Source organism: Cryptotermes secundus, unplaced genomic scaffold, assembly GCF_002891405.2.
Source record: "Cryptotermes secundus unplaced genomic scaffold, Csec_1.0 scaffold1024, whole genome shotgun sequence".
NCBI lineage: Eukaryota > Metazoa > Arthropoda > Insecta > Blattodea > Kalotermitidae > Cryptotermes > Cryptotermes secundus.
The window spans coordinates 150,312-177,250 of NW_019727414.1; the positions used below are offsets into that span (position 1 = coordinate 150,312).

Here is a 26,939-nt window from a genome sequence, read left to right on the forward strand (position 1 = left end):
TGAAGGTAGCTGAACTCCAACAGGAATGTTCTCTAGCATGTTGGAGGCACTGAAGGAGGAGTCCCAAATCCGCAGGTTCGCCAGTTAAATTCTATTAATTTATAGGGTTGTCTGTTGCTGGGAGTACTTGCACAGATCAGAAGACAAAAGAAGTGACAAATGCGAAGCAACCATAAGTGACGAAAGCGTTGGATGTATGAGTGTTATTACTTTGTTACACGTTATATTTGGGTAGTTTTAAATAGTATACAAATATACTATATTTTGCTAAGTAGTACTGATCGATGTTTACCCTGCAGAATAATAATCAGGTAAGCATGAATATTAAATTTTATGTGACGTATAATGGACCTTTTAACCTTGTGAGATTTGAGCTAGTCACCCAAGTTTACATCACTCGTCATAAAATTATCCACATTGGACTTGCTGGGCCTTCAATACGAGTGGTTTCCGATGTTTTCAGGTGTTATTTCACCTTACACAGTTAACTTCAGCTGCTCTTAATCCAAGAAGACCATGTTCACCCCTAGCTTCAGGGACAAAATCCAGTCGGCCACAACAGGGGGCAGCCCCACAAACAGACGGAGATGTTGATATAATTTGTTCACATAGTTTAAATACAGTGAGTATATTTATAGGATGTTCTTGAGATGACAACATTAGGAGACCAGCATGTGATTTTTTTTTCTGCTTTCAGGCAGTCAACAACTGCAGTGAATTTATTTTTAAACATTTACCAAAAATTAATGGCGGGTGTGCAGATGGGTTAGTACCATGTCTCTTCTGGAACCAGCTGACAACTCAGCCACTATTAAAAACTAAGTTAACCTCACCTTGGCAAATAAATTACTCTTCATCGGAATCATTTTTCGAAAACAAACATGGCTTTCCTCAGGGGCAACCGACGTGTTGCGGTTCATCAACATCCATCGTTTTGTCAAACAAATGTACCAGAAGACTGCTGCACAGTATGCTTGTTGGACGACCATTTTTATTTGGTAAGTTTTTTTACTACGTTTCTTGAGTTGCTGTTATGCATAGAATGCAGACTCCTTTCTCACCTTTATCTTTTCTTTGTTGTTATTGTGACATCTCCCTCAGACAAAGTAATCATCTTGCTTCTACGCCATGTTCAGAGTGCAGGCTAATTGGACAGTGATTTTACCGTCGGCCTTGTGGCCGGTACAGGTAGTACACATTGTGACATCTTTTGTTAATTATTAATCAAATATAGTAATTATTATTGTACTCGCCATCATACAAAATGTTCAAAATGTCTGCAATCTGTCTTCCCACCAGAACGGACATAGACATGTAAAATCATGTACCGGTTAAACAATAAATACTAAATAATATTGCACCAATACCACGGACCTCCAATTAGTTAACCATTCCATATGTGTACAAGGCAAGAATAATACCACTATATGTCCGCTGGAATATGACAATACAGTTACAACAATTGACTTCATAATATGAAATATTACTTGAACATAATATGAAATATTACATGAATATTTTTAATTGTATAATTTTCGTTTTTATGATTCTTTTATAATTTTATTGTATCTTTATACTTTGTTTTATTATAGTGTAGCATAATTGGCAAGTATCCAGCTCTATTGTACCATCATATTGCAATGCAGTTCAGTAGTTTGTGAGTGTAATAACTACAGCATATGTTTTTGCCTGAGGATGGCTTTAAAAGCTGAAGGTAATATTGACCTTGACCATCTCGTGTTGCGACGGATTCTATTAAAGAGTTTTGTATGATAAACATAACAGGATGCACCCAATGAAAAGAAAAAATCAAAACTGATGACATATCTTGAACCACAGAAAGCCTGTGTGCATTTAGAAACTCAGAACAAAATATTTACCTTGGAGTAAATAATTCTTGTGTACTAGTTGTCTACATGTGCTGAGTATCATGGCGTCCATTTTAATTGTACTGTTTTGGCTCAGCACTGTGCTTAGAATAGAAGGTTCAAGGGGTTAATACTGTGACGTGTTGTGCTATGGAGGACACCCCCTCCTTCCCCAGCGGTGATATGGCGGCATCGGAGCGCTGTCGTTACTACAGTAATAGGCAAGTCAACACTCCTTCCCCTACCCCGCCAGCGGTGACGTAACAGTTTCAGAGTGTTGCCGTTGCTACAGTAATAGGCCAGTCAACACCCCTTTCCCTGCGGTGACGTAACACAGGATGCCGCAGTTGCTACGTAGCAGTAAACAACTCTAGACAGTACTGCGCAGCAACACCAGTAAACAGGCGACTAGGCAACAAGGGAGCAAGGCGTTTTCCCATTGTCCGGCTGAGGGTTTATAAGATAACTACACTGCCTACGAAGCGAGTCAAGAGAGTGACATGGAAATTACACATAGAAATGATCGAAGCCAAGGCCTTCAGAACATTCATTAGAGTATATTCCCTATTTAAAAGTGAGTGATTGAGCGCTAACATTAAACTGACCCTCCATAAAGCTCTTATTAGATCCGTAATGACTTATGCTAGTCCCGCCTGGGAGTTTGCGGCAGACACCCATCTAGTTAAATTGCAGCGCCTGCAAAACAAGGTTCTCCGCACCATTGGCAATTTTCCAAGGTGCACACCGGTCCGCGAGTTGCACATGACATTCAACATTCCATACGTATATGATTACATAACAAAATTATGCAGGCAACAAGCAGAAGTCATACAAAATCATGATAATGAGAATGTTCGCAACATTGGACAAGGTGAAGCCAGCCACAGAAAGTATAAGAGGCTTAAACTTGGCGGCGGTCAGGCATACGACAGTTCAAGTGACTAGACTGCCGTGATAGCGATTACTACTAGAAATAGGGCATAATCTGCTCTACAATGCCTGGATTGACAGAGGCCGTGTATATGTTGTACATAGAAGGTATAAGTGTGGATTTGTAAATTATGTAAATACAGACAGTGGACTTATTAATACAGACTGACTGACAAATGACAGACCCAACCTCTCATCAGAGAGGATGCCCCAAATGGACAGGACAGCAACTTTCACAAAGAAGAAAACATCTGACAGACTGACTGACCGTCAGTTGTAACATGACTTTGACTATGATGAAGCGAGTCAAAATGTAGTAGCCGCCAAAGACAGTTGGAATCTAGCAGCGGTAGCGGAAAGAAGAATACCTGAACATGTGATTAGAAGTGATAGCGTGAGAAGCAGATGCTTGGCTCACAAGAGAAGTAATTGGGAGTGTGTGACACAGTGACATTGGAATAGCTCCCGTACTGTGAATACGTGTAGACTACTGAGGACAGAGTGGACAGATTTGTGTGTAGGGTTTGTAAAGTGTGTAAACCTGTAACATTGTTGTAATTAATTGTAGCCGAGACTTGTAGGTTGTTAAATAAACCAATTAACAATCCAAACGGCGTCTTCAGTGGCAAAACACATTACAATACTCTCATCCTTATGTTGGATTTGATGCTGTCAGAGTGGTAACTGTGAAGATTATTCTCTTGAGATGTGATCCCGTGTAGTCTAGTAGAATGTTACCAGCATTTCAGAGGAACCAGCTTTCTCTCTCTTCTACCCTGATGATAGATTGAGCAGGTTCATACAAAGCATTTAATGTTCTACTGGTCTACACAGTGTTACATGCCAGAATGCAGTACCCATCAGAGTCCATGATACTTCTAAGAGTAGCAACGTATGAATATTTCTGTTTTTTGTAATTTGTAACGTGGCTGGAGGCAGTTATAGAATTTGTGTGTTATAGATATCCATGTACGAGGATTCAAGACAGAACGCAGCATTATGGCAGAACGGATCCGAAACCCAACAATCGGCATGCGTCTACGTCAGGCATTTGGGCTCTCATATACAGGCGGTAGTCCACTAGGACACCCGGGCATAAGTAGTACCAGTGTGGGCAAAGTTGGTAGTTTTAATCAGCCTGAAGTGGAAGCAGAGAAATTAAAAGGCAAGATTTTAGTTGCATTTTGTGTGTGTATGTGCGTGTGTGCATGTGTGGAGTCATATTTTGCTCATAATCATAAATTATTTTTTCAAAATTTTAGGATTGCCCTCATTTAGAAATTAATTTTTTGAATCAAACTCAAGTATCTGAATTTCAGATGTTACACCATTACAGTTAAATTCTTATGACAGATAAATGTAAAACAAATATTTCTCCTTATTTGAAATACATAGTTGATATATCATGTAACATTCTTAATGGCATATGTGCTAAATATGTTTATTTTTAACATTGTAATGTCCAGTGTAAAAGTAAGTAAAGGTTTCCCTGTAACAGGCCATGAAGGTCAATAGGGTTGTGAGATGCTGATGCTCCCACATTTTCTAGACCATCGGTTCACAGATGGTGGTGAGGTTGTCAGCCTTAAGCACCAGCCGCCCTTTACCCGCAGGAATATTCCTGGTAGTCATTTCTGTTAGAGGCTGAGTCAACCCCAGAACCATAGTGCGGCTGGAAAGATTAGGTCAATTGAAAATTTCCACCTCATTGGGATTCAATCCTGCGACCTTCCGGCTTGTAGCATATTGCCTCAACCAACCACCCTACCACGTGCCCCAATGTTCAGTGTAACATATTTTATTGTTTTAAACCTCAGGAGCCAGTATTAATTAAATTAAAACAAACGTAAATTTGTTACAGTGAAAATCTTGATTAAATGAATCCTTCATGTGTGACATCCTGTCACTTTAACGTGGTATATGCCGTTTCCCCTTGATGTTGCTGTGAACACTTAGTTACCAAGCAAGTTTGCTAAAGTGACAGTACTTCTAACTTATATTCAGGAGGTCCCTGTTCAAATCTCAGCTGAGTATCAGACCATCATATTCATATCCCAGCCACCGAAAGGTCTATCATATTTAAATGTCATTTAGCAAACATACTATCCTGACTAAGGTTATTAGTTTCTCTCAGTCCCTCCAGGAATATGCTGGGGTAGTGCCTTGGCTTGGGCCATGACATCTTCCTTCCACATCCTTTCTAATTCATTATTACTATCACCACCTTAATCTGTAGTATATAGTCAGAGTTACTGGCTGACTTGTTTAATAAACTACAAACAAATAAATAACAAGACGTTTGATTTCAGTTTTTGTTTTCTACTTAGCGCTTATTACAGATGAAACAATGAGCACGGAAGAGCAGCATCGCATGAAAGTGGCATTTGCAGAGGGCTACTTGGAAGGGTCTGGCCAGAAGGCCCCTGGACGGACAATGAAGTGGTTGAAGGTCATCCAGCAACTACTGATAATTGTCATCTTCCTGGCGATATTCGTATCCTTCATGGGTAAGACAGCAGTGAGGCATACCAGAAGTAAGGGCATTATCACAACACAGACCCTCTAAACCACCAATCTACTTCATTTTTCTTTTCCTTTGTAAAATTCTTTTCAGTATTGATCCAGATTGTATGGATATAAAAGCACTTTAGTACCCAGGATCCTGAAGGGAGTATTTTAAATGAAACATAATCTGTTTAAACAAGTGATGTCTTTATCTTTATCCATTTATTTAGCATTTTAAACTTGCCTCAAACCAAACACATCATCATTGTTGTTATTCAAGAAGCCAATAATATTTTACATTTTCATGGCAGTGGGCATTCAAATTATCTGTCTGAGTGATCACCCTTTTTGCATCCAGCATACAAAACCTGATTGCTTCTTACCCCAGTCACTTCAACTCTGTAGATGGTGGCTGCAGGCTCCTCCAAAATGTTGCTCTCCACTTCCAATACTACCTGGTGTCTCGACCCAGAAAACTGCTATCTGAATTCTTAAAAAGAAAAAAGTAAAAAAAGTAAAGCTATCCCTGTACCTGGCCGTGAAGGCCCATAGGGTTGTGAGATGTTGAAGGTCCCACATTATCTAGACAGTCGGCTCAAAGATGGCGGTAAGGTTGTCAGCCTTATGCGCCGGCCGCGCTTTACTTCCCAGGAAAATTATTTAATTAATTCCTGGTACTCATTTCTGTTAAGAGGCTGAGTCAACCCTAGAGCCATAGTGTGGCTGGAAGGATTAGGTTAGTTGAAAAAAATCCAGTGCCCTCATCGGGACTTGAACCCGCGACCTTCCGGCTTGTGCCATAGCACCTCAACCAACTATCTGAATTCTTAATGCCAGTTTAAACTTCACTTTGTTTCTAGTTCAGAATTGCTACTTGGAATAACTGAGGCACACGGTAGCATAGTTGGTCGAGGCACTATACTACAAGCTGGACGGTCGCGGGTTCGAATCCCAGTGAGGTGGATTTTTTTTTTTTTTCGATTTACCTAATCCTTCCAGCTGCACTATGGCCCTGTGGTTGACTCAGCATCTAACAGAAATGAATACTAGAAATCTACCTAGGGGGTAAAAGGTGGCTGGTGCATAAGGCTGACAACCTCACTGCCATCTTTGAGCTGATTGTCTAACAACTGTTGGAGCCTCAACCTCTGACAACTCTGTTGGCCTCCACTTCCTGTTAAAGGGTAGCTTTACCTTTCTTTACCTTTTATCTTGGAATAATTGTCTAAGTAGTACTCATTAGACATTTACAAAAAAATTATTACTAAATTATTACTGCTATCACCACCACCATCAACATCAACAACACTACCATTAATTATGCTGTGGCTGCTGGAACAACTAGATTTGTATTGTGGGAAAATTATGCAAATAAATTCAGTACTAACATACAGTACATTTGTTTTTTATATATTATTTTATTTCTAATTTTTCAGTAATATGTTGTGCATAAACGATTTTGAAGAGAAACAGTTTGATTTTCAATGCATGAAGCCCATATAAATAATATTTTAAAATTGTTTATACCTCACAGAAAAGACGCTACAAGTGATTAATACTGTTTAGGGAAATACTGTCTGTTATTGCTAAAAATCACATAAAAATTATAAGTGTACTCTGGCAGATTTCAGTTTATATTTTAGCGTTAAAGCCAGTTGTGCTCAGATAGGTTAATTTTGGTTGAGCAAGTGAAGAGTCACGGGGAAGTGCCACCTTGTTCTCCTCTCTTTGTCAGTTGGTAATCATATGGTGAAATTTTGAAAAGGTTGGTACTGACTGATGTTATGTTTTCAGCAAGCGCAAGTGGCTCCGTCTTCCGCATCCAGCTTGGCAACCAGGTTGAAGTTGATCCAGAAGAAATCCACGTGACATTTGAGGATGTAAAAGGTGTAAGTGAAATCTCTCATTAATTAAGTGCCGCAAATACAGGGCATTCAGTCATCAAGAAAACCAGGGGAGTGGCATGGGTCAGATACAATATTTCTTACAGATTGTTGATGTAACTGCCGAAAGCAGAATGAGTCATCACCGCTGATAAATGTGCGCCCTCTCGCTAGCGTAGAGTGGATGAATCATTTCTCCATGACTATTGTGCCCTTCCTCGCTAGTGAGAGTGCAGTCATGTTGCTGATTCCCTCACATCAGTATCTGTACATGCACACATTTATAGGAATACTGTAAAAAGATAACACAAACTTACTGTGCTTTACAAGCACAATAGATCACTGCAGGTTGCAATGCAAGGGCTGACAAGACCCACCCGTTATACATTCAATCATTCATACTGTGCTTTATAACAGGTGTTGGAAGTGATCCCCTTCTGCTTGCAAACTTTTCTCGCATTGCATAAATAAATCATGCGACACTTTCTGAAGATCATTGAAGATCGCAGTGTGAGGGCTGTATTTTATGGCCCACCACTTACAGACATAGACACATACATAATGCATTTGAAGTTCAAAGTAAGCCCTCTGATCACAGTAGGAAGTTGGTTTTTGTAAACATTTGTAGTAGATCCCTTATTTATGGTTCCTGATTGAAGTGTTTATCCTGTTTAACCTTGTTTCAGTGATCCTGAGTCAGTATTTTGAATGTTCATTTGCTTGCAATTAAGACTCCCCAGTTTAACACTGATATCCACTAGTCCACAAAGAAACCCAATATACTGGGTTTGCTGTATTACTTTTGCAGCAGCTTGAAAGGAATGGGAATATCACACAGCCTGCTACAAGTGGGTTCTCTTTGTTATGTAGGTAGATGAGGCAAAGCAAGAGCTGAAGGATGTGGTGGAGTTCCTCAAAAATCCAGAGAAATTTTCTGCACTGGGTGGCAAGCTGCCCAAAGGTGTGTTATTGGTTGGCCCTCCTGGCACAGGAAAGACGCTCCTGGCTCGTGCAGTTGCTGGAGAAGCTGGCGTCCCATTCTTCCATGCTGCTGGGTCAGAGTTCGATGAGATTCTAGTGGGGCAGGGTGCCAGAAGAGTACGGGACTTGTTCAGTGAGTTAATTTCTTAATTGAGAATAGTAGTTCACCCCATCAACTGCTGAACCCTGCCATAGAACGTCCTTCTAGAAACACCAAGGTTGCTTGGGGGTAAATGCGCTTGCATAGAATAACCAATGATACTTTCTGAAATAGCAACGGGTATAGATCATGTGAAAGCCTGTTCTTTCCTCTGGATATCTGTATGTCACACTTGATGCTATCTCTTGGCAGAAATGCTATACTAATTGATTTACAAGGCAATCTTTTTAGTTGAGGCACTCTTAATTCAAGTAGCCTGAATTGATCTAATTGGCTCATGACATGCCAAGTGTTATACAATCTTTGTGCAAGCTATATAATGCAAATGGATAATCAAGAGGTTATGTGTATTGATTGTCCATCCACATGTTTTATCTCCTAAACCACTTGGCATATTTTGATAAAATTTGGTACTGGAAGTTTGCAGCTGTTCTGGTCTAGAAAACTGGCCATTGGGACTAATTGCACTGACCACGTGACACCCTCTATCTGCTAAAGTTGACACTAACTTCGCCGACAAGCGGCAGTTGCTTGGTCGGTATAGCTCACTTGCGGACTAAATCCTCAGAGTTCATTCGGGAGTTTTCAGTTGAAGTTCTTATGTGAATGAATTTGATCCGTGTGAATTAGATTTTACATAAAGCTCACCTTAAACTTTTATCAAATTTGTCAGAAATGACTTATGTCACAAGACACTCTTCATGATCTGACAAGATGTTTTGGGAAGAACAAATAGTCTACTTTCCTTTGATATGACATGAATTTCATAGAAAACTGAAAAAAAAAATTACGGGGGATATACAGATAGCAAGATGATTCAAAACCCTCATTTTATTTCTTAAAAAAAAGGAATGTATGCTAAAAAATGGATTACATGAACCTTTTAAAACATCTTTGATATGGTATCTATATAAATAAAAATGTAAATGTTGGTTTGTTAATCCTCGAAGATCTCCGAAAGTTCTTCACTGATTGCTTCCAAATTTTGACACAACATTGCATTCGAACACGCGCATTTTTTTATATATCTACTATCCGTACCCGGCCACGCATGAATCCGGAAAGTATAGTTTCATGGAAACGCAGTAACAGTTGCATAGGAATTGCTGAAACAACAAACGCGTTTCCCCGGAGATTAAAGGATAAGAGGTTCCCTTGCATAACAACGGATAAACCAGAAAGTATACTTCCATGGAAACGCAATAACAGTGGGCCGTTGCATAGGAATTGCCGAAACAACAAACGCGTTTCCCCGGAGATGAGAGGATAAGAGGTTCCGTTGCGTAACAACGGATGAAACCAAACACTTCTACAAGGTGTTCTGTGTTAGCATGTCCTAAGTAACAGATGAAACTAACTCTTCGATAAGGTATTCCCTATCCTGTCCAAACGCTGGCTATATGTATAAGAGAGTGTAGCTCCGGCAACTGTTCAGTATCACGAGGTCACAAGTATCACAAGAGATTCCGAGTGAAATCACAGCAGAGATCCTGAGTTTGCACTCAGAGTTTTGGATTCGACTCTGGCAGCGTTTCCCCGGTGATAGACAACAGAAGGCTCATTGTATAGCATCAGCCGAGGTATAAATAGTCCAGTTTTCATTTCGTTTTCTTAACTGTTCTCCTTCTTTTTCAGTGAAGTTGGCGGTGGGATTGAGCTGTGTCGATTGATCTGCGTTTGAATTTAAATATTTCGTTAGTATTTTTTATTTTTATTTTGTTTCTTTGTTTTCCAGTTCGTGTTCTTTACTTTTTTAATGTTTTGCAATTTTGTATGTTTTTGTTATAACTTTCTTTCTTCTTCAGTGCAATCAATCTGCTTTAGTGCATCCAAATAATGCCTCGCGGAAGATCAAACTTAGGTTGTTGTACTCGCGGAGCGGAAGCATGGCGTCAAGTAATTGCAAATCAAACTTGAGAAGAACGGGCATCAGCAAACGAGCGAATGAGACAAAGAATGGCTCAAATACGTGCCGAGGAAGCAGCAGAGCGACATGCAGCCAGACTTGAGGATGCACGGTTGTGAGCACGGGGATCGCGTTCTGCAGCCTCAGATCTGCTTCGTTCTCAACAGAATGAAGGCGACAGGCTGAGAGTGGCTGAAAGACATCAACGAGAAACAGCAGATCAGCGTCAAACATGACTCCGTGCTCAGCAATAACGCGATTACAATCGCCTTGCATTCCGGTACAGCCCAGCTGAGGATTATAGTTTGAGCCGGCATGTTCTCATCAGCACTATGACTGAAGTGTGTCCTTATTGCAAGGCTCTGAAATTTAATGGAGAAACGAGGGGAATGTGTTGTGCCGCAGGAAAAATTAAACTGCCTCCACTTGGAGAACCGCCAGAGCCATTAAAATCTTTGCTTGCCGGATATACCGACGAATCAAGGCATTTCCTATCTAACATCAGGAAATACAACTCATGCTTCCAAATGACGTCGTTCAGCGCAGAAATCGTAACAGTTCAAGTCATGCCAACTTTCAAAGTGAAAGGACAAATTTATCATAAAGCTGGCTCCCTGCTTCTGTTCCCAGATGGTCAACATAAGTTCCTACAAATGTATTTCATCGGAGATGGCAATGATGAATTAAATGCACGCTGCGGAATTTCTACCAGCATAAAAAGGTGCATCGTTTCCCAACTGCAAGAGCATCTTCATGAAAAAAACAATTTAGTGCGTTTGTTCAAAACAGCACTTGACATGATGCCGTCTGATACACACAAGATTGTTACTCATGCTGACAAAACGCCTGCTGGACAACATGTGCGAAGATTCAATGCTCCAACTATAGACGAAGTCTACAAGGTGTTCTGTGCTAGCATTTCCTAAGCAACAGATGAAACTAACTGTTCGATGAGGTATTCCCTATCCCGTCCGAACACTGGCTATATGTATAAGAGAGTGTAGCTTCGGCGACTGTTCAGTATCACGAGTGTCTCGAGTATCACGAGGTAACAAGTATCACAAGAGATTCTGAGTGAAATCACAACAGAGATCCTGAGTTTGCACCCAGAGTTTTGGATTCGACTCTGGCAGCGTTTCCCCGGTGATAGACAACAGAAGGCTCATTGTATAGCATCCGCCGAGGTATAAATAGTCCAGCTTGGACAAGAAGCAGTCAGTCTTGGAGCAGATGCCGAGAGATACAGAAGAGAGTCTGGAAGTGACCGCCGAAGCAGTCAGTCTTGGGATAGCTACCACCGAATATAAACGGTTTTGATTTATTTTCATTTTGATTTAATTATTTCGTGTGACATTGCATTGGAATTGGGCTGTGTCGTTTACCATAGTGTTCATTTCGTGAGTACAGTTTATTTTTCATTGTTTTTCATTTCGTTTTCTTAACTGTTTTCCTTATTTTTCAGTGCAGTTGGCGGTGGGATTGAGCTGTGTTGATTGATCTGCGTTTGAATTGAAATATTTCGTTAGACTGAGCCACAGCAACGCATGGCCGGGTATAGCTAGTATATAATAAAATAGAATTACAAAGTTGTTTGTATATCTATGCATGTAATATCTGTACTGTTGATGAATTCCCAGTGAGACTTCCGTAGCAAAGATATGTTCTTATGCTCACTGTGTTTCTGCAGTATTTGAAATTGCTGCTGGCAGTACACTTCGTCTGTTAAACTTAGTAGTGGCTTCAACTCTGATATTGTTTTGTTCCACAGGGGCAGCAAAGGACAGAGCTCCGTGTGTGATTTTTATTGATGAGATTGATTCTGTCGGAGCAAAGAGAACTAACTCAGTGCTGCATCCGTATGCTAACCAGACCATCAACCAGCTCCTTTCAGAAATGGATGGGTAAATGTTGGCTCAGAATGCATTAATTATGTAGAGGTTAAAGTGAAATTTTCAATAAAGATTTGTGTCTTCTGGGATGTGGCACCATTTAGTTTGATAGGGCGGTAAATATATTTCATAGCAACCTGCTTCCTCCATCTTCAGAGTGGAAGAGTAATAATATTCTGTCTCATTGGAGGGACATTTTCCATGCATGTATTTTAAATGAATACAGTTGAATTTGATCAAAAATATGTCATTGAATTTTTAACAGTGCTGTCATACAAATGCATATTGGTAAGGATTTCATCTCATGATCAATTTCCTGTTCAACTGTGTCTACCTTTATGTTGGTCACTGTTTTCAAAACTGCTTTGTTGTGTTTCAGCTTCCATCAGAATGAGGGTGTGATTGTTCTTGGAGCAACCAATAGGAGAGATGACTTGGATAAAGCTTTACTCAGACCCGGAAGATTTGATGTAGAAGTAACTGTAAGTGTCTCAGTACCAGGACTGAAGATTCTGCTGTGATGCACAGCCATATTACATCATAGTGTAATGACAACATACCTTTATATCTAGGTTTTAATCTGAGCCTATAAGGCAGCTTACCCTGAATGAGGGCTTCTGCAGTAGGTATCCTGAGCCCATGTAACAAATGAAATATGAGGATATTATAGAAAGCAGGACACTGCATGCCCCTCAAGTAGATGTTATCATTCATTGCCATATTAGCTCATGACAAAGTGTCAGTAACCTTTTAGGAATGAAATTTTTCTTACATTTTCCTCTTTGTGCTTAGGAATTGTTTTCTGGAATACTCTGTGTGTGCACTTGTACATATGTGTGTTTGTGCGCACACACAGTAATCAGACTATGTTGCATTGAATGATTGAATGATAGCAAATGATGTGGAAGGAGGTGATAGTGGTGATCCTGGCATTAGCCTGGAGAGACTGGATGAAACCACAAAAATCTCAGGATAGTATTCTGACTTAGATTTGAGGATACCTCCTGAATACAGGTCATATGCATTATCCTTTACAACTGACTTGCTTAGCCTCTTAGCTCTGCTATCAACAGGTGTGTAAGATGGATGTCGAGTACTAGTGAGTTCTGTCCTGTAGGTTCCAACACCTGACTATGTAGGCCGCAAGGAGATCTTGGACCTGTACCTGGGGAAAGTCCTCAGTAAGGATATAGATGTTGAGATATTGGCACGAGGGACAACAGGCTTTACAGGTGCCGATCTGGAGAGTATGGTGAACCAGGCAGCTCTGCGGGCAGCCATCGATGGTGCTGACTCTGTCACTATGAAATATCTGGAGAATGCCCGGGACAAAGTTCTCATGGGTATGCGCAGTTGATAAGTGAGACTTGTACCAAACTCTTATCAGAAACATTGTACATATGTTGCATGACTTCAGCTTCTTTAGAATAATCAGAATTGGTAGAAAACAGGATTTGAGTTCCTCACAAGTGATGGTTATGAGTAATTCTATCTTCTGGGATGTCTCCTTGCTACTTGCTTCATGCTGGTTTCCTGTTTGGCTTATTATTTGACCCTGAAGGTGGAGGTGACATGTTCCTTTAAAATATCAGTTGTTTTAATGGATTACATGGCATTACATCCCAGAAGACAACTCTTCAAACATGAACAACAGTGACTATATGTTGACTCCTTGAACCATCATCAAGCTCACATTAAAGTTTCACTGCACTTAAGTGATATACATCCATAGGCAGTGCTTGAGGTGGAATGAAAATAGAACCGGGATGCCATCCCGCCGCATCCCGCCTGAGTCAAAGCCCTGTCTATAGGAGATGATAATGTATGCATACACATTGCCAATGACCCGTCATTTAGCAGAAGCTACACTGTCACATAGTCAAATTCAGCCCATAAGGTGTTAGGATTGGCAGTAACTATGTTAATGCAAAGTTGCATCTGAGTTCAGATATTTTCATGTAAGGGACTTAGCCCACTGCTAGCTCAAGTAACAATATTTATGTTGGCAGGACCTGAAAGGAAAGGAAGAATTCCAGACGAAGAGGCAAATATGATCACTGCATACCACGAGGGAGGCCATGCTGTTGTGGCATACTTTACTAAGGATTCTCATCCCCTTCATAAAGTTACAATAATACCAAGAGGTCCTTCTTTAGGACATGTAAGTAACAATCCCACCACAAATGTAGACATATTTGTTTAGCATGTGCTTTTAGTGATGCTGTATCAATTGTTGATGTTTTTTAACATCAAATGATTATCATAGTGCTGTGAATGTTGAATTGGGATGGCTGTGGAAGGAGTCATTCATGGTTTATTTTTAGATATTGTCCTGACATTTGCCTGAAGGAAGTGACAAGTGTCACAAAATCCTTAGTCAGAATAGAAGCCTGTTTGCTCTAAGGTATTGAAACACGTTAGGAAATGTAAACATACTATAACAATTCTGGCATACTCACACCTTCCATTTATTTCAGAAACCGTAAGAATTACGTGGCACTTGGTAGCTTAGTCAGTTGAGGCACTGTGCTACAAGCCAAAAGGTCCTGGGTTCGATTCCACAGAGGTCATTGGATTATTCAATTGACCTAATCCTTTCAGTCATACTATGGCCCTGGGGTTGACTCAGCCTGTAACAGAAATGAGTAGCAGGAATCTTCTTGGGTGTAAAGGGCGCTCAGCACGTAAGGCTGACAACCTCTCCACCATCTATGTGCCGATTGTCTAGAAAATGTGGGAGACTCAACATCTCACAACCCTTACTAATGTTATATTTTAGCGTCCTGTTGCACTGATTTAAGTCCATGATTTATTTAATCCGTCTTGCAGTGCATACACTCATTTTTCTCCTTCTCTCCCTCGCACTACATGTTTCGGCATAATAATGCCATCTTCAGGTGCTTACTTATCCACGTCAAACCAGTTCATTGCATGCCATGTTCACACATTAAAATAACCAAAATATGTATCCATCATATACATTGTCCAACGTTAAAAATATTAAAATTGTTCAGGATACCACATCGCTACGTCGCCCCTCACTACGTCAGTCACGCCCATTCTCCTTTGTTGGAGCACTCCTTCACTATCTTGTGTGTTGTGGTTTTGTTGTGTCGTGCTCCTGCGACTGCGTGTGTTATACTGTTGGGCTTCCTGGGTATNGCATGCAATGAACTGGTTTGACGTGGATAAGTAAGCACCTGAAGATGGCATTATTATGCCGAAACATGTAGTGCGAGGGAGAGAAGGAGAAAAATGAGTGTATGCACTGCAAGACGGATTAAATAAATCATGGATCTCACAACCCTATGGGCCTCTGCTCCTTTGCCCTGAACAGCCTCTGAACACGTGTCATTTGAACAGTCCTCAGAGTTCGTTGGTTGGTTGGTTTCCAGTGGCTGCTTTTGGGATTATTTAACCCATTTTGCTTCTTGCTTCTGAGTAGAGAGCACTCAAATTCTTTTGGGAAGCTTTGCCAGGCTTGTTGCTCATTTTGCACTACCCTGGGGGCCCCTATGACTTAAAGAATATCATGGATGTGAGCAACTTTGTCCCCCAGTCCTCAGAGTATGAAGGAAAAAAGGGTGTTTGAGGTTGTTTCCTGAGTCTCACCCTGAATTTTTCTCTATTCTGTGTTACAGACGGCTTACATACCCGAGAAGGAGCGATACCATGTTACAAAGTCTCAGCTGCTGGCCATGATGGATACTATGATGGGTGGCCGGGCTGCTGAGGAACTTGTGTTTGGTCCAGAGAAGATCACATCTGGAGCTTCTAGTGATCTGAAGGTGGTTAAAACATGACAGAGTGGTGAGATAAAGTCAGGATGAGGGTGAGAGTGCCCTGAGCTGCCCAACATGTCAGCCACTGACCTCTGTGTTGCTTTGTCTATGTTACTACCAAAAATTGTAGAGGTCTCTTATTGTGTAATCAGCCAAGTGCTGGGTCAGAGACAAACCCCCAGAGTTAATGATCTAGGATATGATAATGTGCTGGTCAGGGCTACACTGCTTTGGATCATAGTATATTACTATGAAACAGTAATGGAATGATGGTTAGGAAGGAATAACTGAAGAACCTCGGAGGCAAATCTGCTCCAGTACTCACTTCATCCACCATGACTCGCCCAGGATTCAACCTTAGCCTCCAGGTTGAAATCTGGCACCTACCAACCTGAACTGTCATGACTTTCACCATGATATATTTATATTAAATTTCCCTTTTTGTTTTTGCATGCATGCAGCAGTTAATCACCGCTCATACAGTGTTGTTTTCATTGTGTTTGGCAGAATAGAGCATTAAGTTTAAATTGCTCCAAATTGCTCCATTGCATCAATTCATCTTTTAACTCAGCACTCGAAACACCAGTCACAACATTGTAGCTCACCAGTTTTTCTGATGCATGAAGTCATAATGATATCCCCTACTCAAAAATTTTAACTGACAAGAATGTGTTTTACACATGGAAAGTGTATTGAGCTGGCTTGAGATTCTAGGTTTTTTATCGGTGATTATAAAGATTATTGTCTTCTGGGATATAATGCCATGTGGTTTGGTTGAAGTTTACTGACATGTTGTAGGAACATGCTGTCACTATCTTCAAGGGGAAGGTGAGCTGAGGGTGGGGTCAGCATTTTTTTTTAGAAATGTCGGGTAAACTTCCACAAATCTACACTGTGTCATGACCCAAAAGACAGTAGTCTGCTTTTGAGACATATTCATTGCATCTGATGGCATTAGCTCCACAGAATGCAAAGTATTGTTACATTCAAACTCCAACATATGATTTTTGTATTCATTAGATTTAGTTGTATCATTTTGTGTATACACATACATCATTGAAGAATGTTTGAAAACCATTGGAGATATTTATTATAGGAGGGAGAGTTAGGTAGAATATGCAGGTAGTCAGCGTTTTTGGAAGGCACTGTCTACTTTGACTTCCACCGTGTGTCTCAGAGACTGTGTGTCTCCATCATCACATCCATGATTCATGTAATTTATGATATGACAGGACATCACTGACCATCTGACTTGACCCACTCCCTCCCCATGCAGTTTGATAGGATGATAGTCTTATACAGGGTGATTCACGAGGACTTACTGCCACTTATGGAGCTCATCTCTGAAGACATTTTGAGCAAAAAGTGTCATATATACCTGAGTCCTATTCTCAATATTTACAGAGTTACATTCATAATTTGAAGGTTTCTAAATTTTGATTTTAATTTTAAATACAAAATTACATTATATTTTAATGCCTTTATTGTCACAAAAACAAAGTAATTGTGTGGACTTGATTCTCTATAGTTCAATTTTGCAAAGTCTTACAGAGATTACAACATATTTTCAAAAATGCCGCCCTCCACTTTGATACACTTGTCCGCACATTTGTGAACTGCCCACATTGCTCTACATAGGTGCACACTGTTATCTCTGATTTCCATAGCAGCATTGTAACACAACATTCACAACCAAAGGCAACCATCAGACTACATGAGCACTAACTGCGTCTACCCTAATAACCGGCTGCAGACACATCACGTGCTTACATTGGCGAAGACCACTTGCAGTTCACAGTAGTGAGTTTCCAATTACGAATGTAACTCTCTAAATATTGAGTATAGGACCTAGGTTTATATGACACTTTTTGCTCAAAATGCCTTCAGAAATGATCTACATAAGTGGCTGTAACTCCTCATGAATCACTCTGTATATAAATATAGCACAGATACAGCTGATTTCCTGAAGAGAACTTTGTTCACTGTTTGATATTAATGCCTGCAGAGTTTTTGTGAGCTTACTGAACAAGATTAATATATTGCTTGTGTTGTGGTGTTACTCTGTGTTTTCAGCAAGCCACTGCAATTGCCATTCACATGGTCAAGGACTGGGGAATGTCTGAAAGAGTGGGGCTGCGGACTCATGATGGAAACAACTCGGGCTTTGTGGTGGTGAACGAGCTCAGTCCAGGCACTAACGAACTGATTGACTCAGAGATAAAAAGGATAATGACAGTAAGTATTGCAGTGTTTATACACAGTCAGCCTACTTCCCTTATTTTGAAAAAATAAAAGGAGACTGATGGGATCTCCCCCTCCAATTTTTGTCTGTTTTTCGTGTCATATCATGGGAAAGTAAAGGGTAAAACGGTAAAGATAATCCTATAATGGGCCATGGAGGTCCATAGGGTTGTGAGACATCGAGGCTTCTACATTTTCTAGACAGTCAACTCACAGATGGCGGTGAGGTTTTCAGCCTTACATGTTGTCCGTCCTTTGCCCTCAGGAAGATTCCTGGTACTCATTTCTGTTAGAGGCTGAGTCAATCCCAGGGCCATAGTGCTACTGGAAGGATTAGGTCAATTGAAAAATCCATTGACCTCATCAGGAATCAAGCCCATGACCTTCTGGCTTGTAGCATAGTGCCTCAACCAGCTATGCTACCACATGCCCTATCATAGGAAAGTAGGTGATTGTTTTGAAAAAATGAAAGGGGGCTTATGAGATCAGTGGAAATGTATTAATTAGTGACTGCTTGTATGTAAAAGTGGCGCATCATGCAGCTACCAAGCAAGGAGGCTCATACGGTACCAGTTTTGACTTATATTCCTGAGGTTCCCAGTTTGAATCTGGGTTTGGGTTCCAGCTATCCTGACTTAGGTTTCCTTAGTCCCTTTTTGAAGATGCCAGTGTAATACCTTAAATTATTTCATGCTGGCTTCCTTGGATAGTGTTTAAAACTCAGTATTTCCTCTTATCCTGTCAGTGAATGGTAAATATTGTTGGGTTATAGACAGCTTCATCTTAAACTACAAGAAAATGAAGTAAATAATATGTTGCTGTGAAGGGGTTGTAAAGTAGTGTAGTTTGGACAGAGCCAAACATTTTGAAAGAACGTCTTGCCACCATCTTCAAGATTGAAGAGTAAGTCCAGCAAGAAATTAGCAGAAGAATGTGTCTAGCTAAGATCTAAAAGTCTCTGGCGATGGTACATTGGTACAATTATTATTATTTTGGGCATTATCCGTCATGTCTGTATCTATAAAAGAGTCCTGTTTATTTTTCAAAACTCAACGTTTCAGAGACTGGATTCTGTACCCATCTTCAGGTAAAACCTGAACCTCTCCAGATATAGAGACTAGCTCTATCTGCTATGCCCAACTGAGTAGGTTTTGCTTGAAGACAGAGACAGAAACCAGTCTCCGAAACGTTGCGTTTTGAAAATAAACAGGACGGTTTTTTAGATATAGACAAGACGATGGATAATGTCCAAAAACATAATAAATGTTTCTAGCTGTCTCCAAACTACACAGCCTTACAACCCAGATTACTCTTCATAATGACCACCATGAAAACGTTGAATCCAATATGTTTCTACTTTGTTATGACTTTGAAATCAATTTACATTTAAACTTTGTATGTGAGAACTTCATGTCTGAACTACCTCCGAGTGTTTATTTTCAGGAATCTTATGAGCGAGCAAAGAACATTCTTAAGACACATCAGCGTGAGCACAAGATGCTGGCCGAAGCGCTGCTCAAGTATGAAACTCTGGATGCTGAAGATATCAAGTCAATCATGGCAGGCAAACAGACTCCAGACAAGACACACCCAGTATGACTGCACCTGTACTTAATGTGACTGACCTTTAGCATGTAGGAGAGTTTGTTAGGTACATGACAGATAATGGAGCAGCACGATACCTTCTCAATTCATGTATTATGAAGATATTAAACATTATAGAACACTGATAAAATTTATGTTTGAATTAGCTCATAAATTATAGTAAAAGGTAAAATGCTATCCCTGTAACAGGCTGTGCAGGCCCATAGGGTTGTGAGATGTTGAGGCTCCACATTTTCTGTAGACATTCGGCTCACAGATGGCTGCAAGGTTATCAATGTTATGTGCTGGGCGCCCTTTATCCCCCAGGAAGATTCCTAGTACTCCCTTCTGTTAGAGGTGGAGTTGACCCCAGGGCCATAGTATAGCTGGAAGGATTAGGTCAATTGAAAAAATCCAAAAGGTTTGATTTGTTTCATTCTGGTCCATCACACCAATTATATTACAAAAGTTAATTAATTCCGTTCAGTGTGACTGATGAAGTTTTTTCCTTTTTAATCTTTTATCTTTTACATGTTTCTGTCCTGCAGACTGAAGATGACCCGTAGGACTGAAACATGTAAAGGATAAAAGATTAAAAAGCAAAAAACTTCATCAGTCACACTGAATGGAATTAATTAAACTTTTGTAATCCAGAAGGTTATATGCAGTTTCAGTTCTTCACAAAACTTTAAAGCAGTTTATTTATATATATTTATTTTTTGTATTTCAAATTGTGTAGCTATGAAGTTATTATATTAGAATTCAGCTCACAAATTTAAGAATCCTTTTAAGTATGTTATTTAATGATTATGACAGTATATAGACAATATAGCATCAATGATAGGATGTTAATGAATGTGGAACAGTTAGTGGAATTAGAATATGCAAGGGTAACCAGAATGCTCAGAGAAAACCCACCCCAGTGCAATTTTGTCTGCTGCAAATCCCACATGACCTGACCTTTTAATGAATAAGCGTTATGATTTGGCCATAAATTAATTGTGTGAACTCAATATTCAGGGTTCCCACTGCAGTGACGTATGAAGACTGCTGTCTTCTGGGATGTGATGACGTAGTCTGGTTTATCATCATTGTTCCACAGGATCCTGCATCTTCTGTCTTCTGTCCTGAAGATGAGGACAACAGGGTCCTCTGCGACACTGCAGGGCAATACATCCCAGAAGACAATAATTGGTAGTTTGCAATCTCTGAGAACCATGAAGTAAGTTGTGATATAACTTAAGTAGGACATTCCAGAATTGATATGAATTTTATTGTTGTTACATGGATTCAGAGTTGCGTTGCTGCCATCTGTCTGTCATGTCGTTAATAAATTGATTGCCTACATTTCTGCATATGTGCAGTGAGATGCACCATTCCAGTGTGCCATCACATCCAGCATGGACTAGGGGATGCACCCACTTCAGCGACTGGGTTTCATGTCCCATCTCTTGCCATTTTCAGACATGAATCTGACTCCCATGTATTCACTATATAAATGTTAACAGTTTCCTCCGAGTTAGGTATATATTTTTATTTATTGATCATTCATTTAATGATGCCTTCAGTTCACTAATATTATACAGTGTTGAATATTGAGGTGACTAGTGAATAGTGAATTGGAAAGGATTTGGAAGGAACTGGGTGTGGCATAATTCAAGAACTACCCAGGTATTTATCTGGAGGGACTGAGAGAAGTCACAGAGAACCTCATTTATGATAGCTTCTCTCCCTGAAATTTGAACTGAAATATGAAGCATGTGTGGCAACAATTGAACTATGACATTTGGTATTTTGTAGTTACATTAATAGAGGTGAGAACTTTATAATGAATTGTATAGATCCTCATTTCAGATTGAATAAATACAACAGAAATCTCCATTTTCATAGTAATTGTATAGTGTTGTTTGTTATGCCTTCTGTTGAACTTTGCATCAGACAGTCCTTATGCCAGCTGTGGATATGCAACAGTATTATTTATTCTCCTGAAAACATCCTGAATATATAATAGAACTCCTATTTAATGTTCCTTGATTTAAGGTTCTCCTTGTTTGACATTCAGTTTCAGTGATTCTGAGTCATAAATGTCAGTAATAAATTTCCTACCTTTAAGATCCTCAACATAATGTTTAAATAGGCCATGCTGTAGCTCAAGTGGTTAGTCGCTGGCTTCCCACCGCAATGGCGCAGGTTTGATCCCGGGTCTGGTCAAGTGGGATTTATGGTGGACAAAGTGGCGCCGGGGCGGGTTCTCTCCAAGTACTTCAGTTTACCCTGCCAATCTTCATTCCACCAAATTCTCCATCATCATAATCATCTGGGGCAGGCTACAATAGGCCAATGAGTGGCTGCTGTGCCGAGTGGACCCAGTTGGACTCCACCCCCCACTAAGCGAAAGGTCCATTATAATATTGTCCATCCACATATGCCTTGGTCTTCCCAGTAGTCTCTTTCCTTCTGGCTTTCCCACCAATATCCTATATGCATTCATCGTCTCTCCCATTCATGCTACATGCCCTGCCCACCTCATCCTCCTTGATATGGAGGAAATTTAACAATAAAATTATTGACTTGGATGATTGAAATTTAATGTTAAATGAGGGGAAAATTTTAAATTAAGGAAGAGTAAATGGTGGTTCTAGTATATTAAATTTTGTTGCCAAGTTCTGAAGTCCTAGTATAACATCACTCCTGTTTTATGTGCATTGGTAGTCTGTGATCTCTTCGGTAGTCCCATAGACTTTTTTCTTTATTTCTTGCCAGCTCCGCACTCTCTTCTTGGTATGTACTAGTTCATGGTCAAACTGTCGTATCCATGGTTATCCCATACATCTCTTTCCTTTAAATTTTAATTCTAGTATCCTCTGTATTTTTGTTCTATCCATTCTTCTTATGTGTCCAAACCATTGTAATAATTACAGTTCTAACTTCATTAACAAATGTTGAATTCCAGCTTCTTCAAAAATTTCAATTCAGTTACCTGTTAATTAGGATTATGAATTTCTTTCAAATCTTTATTTCAGAATTGTATTTTACAGCAGTTTAGCATGATGGTCCTTTGAACTAAGGCTTTTTATGCATATGTCACCATCACTTTATTTTGTACTGTGTATTCATGGATACGGTTAAAACTCTCATATGAAACAGTGTTGTCAGATCCTTAGAACCAGTATTGTACTATGAAAATGTAACCTTTCATAAGCTTGCTTCAGCCTGCTTACATCAGTGTAATTGTTCCACTTCTTGCCTGTTGTGGTTCCAAGACTGAAAATGGTGGATCTCTTGATCAAACATTGTTATGATCTTCGTTACAAAGCTTATACACTCCGTTTTTTGCAGCTAATGAAGTGGGTGAATCCTCTTATATTGCATGAAATTTGTGCTTCCAGTGTGAAAAGCAACCACTGAGTAGTAATCTCTGCACTCTGTGAATCATTTGGTACAAGTAACTGTAGTTTCACCAGAATATTTAGTTGTATCATGAGTAATGACGAAGTACGAATTAGTTTGTAAGTCTTCAGAACTCTGTAGCCCTGAGAATGGTGACACTGGCAGGGACAGTGGTACAGATATGCTCTTTCTCACGGCTGTGGGCTTTGTCATACATTTTGGTGTGTCACCCTCCAAAAACCTAATGCTTGTGACACATTTAGGACATCAGTACAAAGCATTTGTCTTCTGCTGGCCCAGTGACCAGTGCAAGGCATACAAATTCTATTTGATCAAAATTAGTAGATATAACACAATGTAATGCTGTGTATAATGACTATTATGAGATAAATAATTTCTGCAAGTGCAGACATAAAATGCATACAGATTGTTTGTGGTTAAAACTCTTGGAAAGTACATGTGGTCTTAGGTTTTTGTGGTGCTCCATATTCATTGTAGATTATTTTTCACTGCATCACCATTGTCAAATGGTAAAAAGTACCCTCTTTTCAGATGAGTTTTTATAATTTCTACCACTTGAGGATGCAAGATGGAGGCAGCGAGTTCCTCCTAAATGTTGGTAACTTTCTACCCATTCACATGGTGTCACATTGTAGCAGACAGTAACCCTCATGATTTCAGATGTTTGGTAATAATTTGCTAATGCAAACATGTTAATACTTTCCAAATGCGTGTCACTACCAGCGTTACTATAAATTTGACAGTAATCCTTAAAAGTGGGAATATTTGCAGTGTACATCTTTTACTGGCCTAGAAGGGGTCTCGTTTATATCTGACAATGGAGAGTGTGTCGTTGTATTTTCTCTCCGCTACTCTTTCCCTTTTCTCCCCTGCCCTGCCCTTTGACTTAACCTCTGTTAGTGCCTAATCTTTACTCCCATTCACTCTGTCCTTAGAAAACGGCCCTTTAAAGGGCAAATGATTTTTACCTGTTGTTCTTACTCCTAGAAGCTGGGATAGGGTAGTCGGTATGGCAATTATCTACGAGTATGTACTGGATAGCCAGGGGGTTTCAGAGTTCGAGTCCCAGTATGGTCAAGAATTTTCTCATCTCCAAGTTGTCCAGACCAGCTCTATGGTCCACCCAGCCTCCTATCCAATGGATACTGGGGGCTCTTTACCAGGGGGTAAAGCGGCCGGGACGTGAAACTGTCCACTAAACTCCAGCTAGTGCTGAGGTCAAGAAAATGTGGATCTATACATCCACTCCCCCATACGCCTTCATGGCATAGTGCTTAATTATTTAAGTACAGGGACAGTTTTACCAACTTTACCTGTGGTTACTCCTCTTAGTTTGCCAGGCCCCCACCCCAGTTTCATGTCTTTGTATATCTGTACCATTTTTTCCACATGTGGCTTATTCTTCTGTCCTGAAGATGGAGGCAGCAGGCTCTTCAGAAATATTGCTAATGGTGTACCAGACTACATACTCTCACTTCCCAGAAGACACAGTTCTTCCTTATGTTTCTAGTAAATGAACAAAGGAAAAGGATTTTTAATAATACTTGTATGTTTTTGAAATTTATTTTTTGAAAGTTCAATAACAAGTCTACCCCCCCCCCCCACCAAGGATTCATTTTCGTATTACCCTTCCATAACCTTCTCAGTCCCTGAGCTTAAAATACGGATATATGTTTTTACTATGTTTTGAAGAAACTTTTGTTAGTGCTCCATTTGGTGGCCATATGGCAGCATCAAGTAGAATTGTGAGAAAAGTCTTTATACTGCCATGCGATGGTTTTCAGTAGTGCAACTGTCCATCTCAATTCCAAATGATGACAAAGTGTGTATTTGTTACAATGAAATTACAAATCACAGGATGTCTCACAGGATGTCTTTCCAACACAGTAACCTAAGCTGTTTACTGCCATAGCTTGTGTACTTTGTACTTTTATGAATTAGGCCATAATTAATATCATTTATTTTGTCATATATAGTGTATTCCCACAGGCTCTGTTTTATGATTACTGTGCCATGTTTAAGATTTTCTTTTTATATCCAGTGCATGGAATTTACTTCCAACAGTTTAGAATAATGTTTTCCTTTTCTTAGCGTTATTTGAGTTGTCAGTATTTCCTTTAAGGGTGATAAGACACATTCCTGAAATAAAATTAATCATGACAAGTTGGATTTGAGGGTTTCACAGTGGTGATTATGAAGATCTGATTGAATGTGAAGTTGTGTAGTCTGGTAGAAGTTTGCTAACTTTTCAAGGGAACACATTGTCTTCGTCATTAGAACTGAAAATTAAGCTGAGCAGGCAACAACCAGAGTGTTGTTTGCTCTTTCACCCTCAAGAAAGAGGCAGTATGTTGCTTTGAAAGATCAGCGAACATGTACCAGGCTACATAGCATCACATCGCAGCTTACAGTACATTGTAAACATTACAAGATTTCATGTGCCAATGTAAATAATTTTCTCATATTATTTCTTTGTGCACTAACAGCAAGCAAGGAGACACAGACACACTTCTTCAGTTCCTTAATGGAATTGGGCATGGAGCAAAACTCGAAATTTTCTTGTTCAAAGTGGTCTTTCTGGATATCATGAATTAGGTCCATTTCATGCTCTTGCCTGACTTTTATAAATACTTATAAAGAAATGTTTATAGATTTGTAACAAATAAAAGAAATGCACTCATATTCCATAATTAAATAGTATCTTACCAAAGTCAGTACTTATCTAAGCCAGTGAAGCAATAAGCTTATTCTTGCAGTTGCTTGTTTTGGTGTCAGTGTTGAAAGAGCTGTCATTATAAGAAATGCTTGCTTGAGCGAACAGAATTACTGAAACCAAGCTGACTGCTATAATGCAGCTTCTGTTACTGATCATAAGTCTCATACAGAAGCTGAATGATGCAGTTTATAGGTTAGCACTCCATATGGTGGAGGTCCTGGATTCAAATCTTCATCCAGGGAACAGCTGTCCTAATTGAGGTTTTCATAGTAACTTTTTAAGCAGACTATGGTTACTTATATACCTTTCCCTATTAGTGACATCCTGCAATTTGACATAAACTGTTACATTAATAATGAATTGGTAAATAAATGAACAAGAAAAATTGTTACTTATGCTTGCATTCTGTTTTGTCCTTTATCATCAAAGTTTAACTGTTGTATTATGATCTGACATAATGGGTTTTGAACTGCTAAGTCCATTTAAAAAGGTAAGTACTCTAATTTATATATTCTTTAGGTGGGATGACCCTGGTGTTCAACACCCAAGATAAAATGGTTTTCTTTTAAAATTAGCCTACACTCCTGGCTTACTGTTATAAAGTTGGAACTTGAAGAACTGCTGATAATAGTTGCACCTGTATGAATTTTAAGTGAATGTTAGGATTAAGGTCTAATGAGAAGTGTTGCACAGGCAACATTAATAAGTATCTGTGTGTTGGAAGTTCATCGTGAGCCATCAAAGATAAGGTAGCATGGCATGTTCCAGTTCAGAATAAATTTTGAAGTGGCAAATTCCGTTACCCTTGAATTACCAGTGGGGACTCTTTTATACCTCAGCTACATTCTGATAAATTTTAGCAATGTTTTTCGTGTTAGGATGCTGATATTTTTATATACTTCAAAACCCTGAAAAGGAAAGCGATTTTCTGTCAGTTTACAATTCTCACAAAATAATGTAAAGAAATTGAGGACCAAACTGGATGCAGTGTGGTAAATGGTCAAAAAGAAAGTGACATGATCGTGAGAACAGCAGAAAGTATAGTTGATTGCAAGGGTAGATCCAAGCAACACTTGCTGGCAA

At 39.6% G+C, this 26,939-nt stretch overlaps 1 protein-coding gene across 2 annotated transcripts; it reads left to right on the forward strand.

The window, feature by feature from the left end:
• The first annotated feature begins 106 nt into the window (after positions 1-106).
• Positions 107-19,866, forward strand: LOC111864766 (ATP-dependent zinc metalloprotease YME1L). 2 transcript variants are annotated; one of them, XM_023852277.2, is made up of 14 exons: positions 107-311; positions 464-622; positions 698-998; positions 3,760-3,963; positions 5,126-5,305; positions 7,098-7,192; positions 8,057-8,300; positions 12,002-12,134; positions 12,502-12,604; positions 13,240-13,465; positions 14,132-14,283; positions 15,764-15,910; positions 17,978-18,139; positions 19,589-19,866. In XM_023852277.2, the coding sequence occupies exons 1-14, from the start codon at positions 285-287 to the stop codon at positions 19,742-19,744; spliced, it is 2,289 nt and encodes a 762-aa protein (XP_023708045.1). In that variant the 5' UTR covers positions 107-284; the 3' UTR covers positions 19,745-19,866. The 2 variants fall into 2 exon arrangements, with proteins under 2 accessions (XP_023708045.1, XP_023708046.1); XM_023852278.2 differs by having other exon boundaries at positions 5,138-5,305.
• Positions 19,867-26,939: the final 7,073 nt, after the last annotated feature.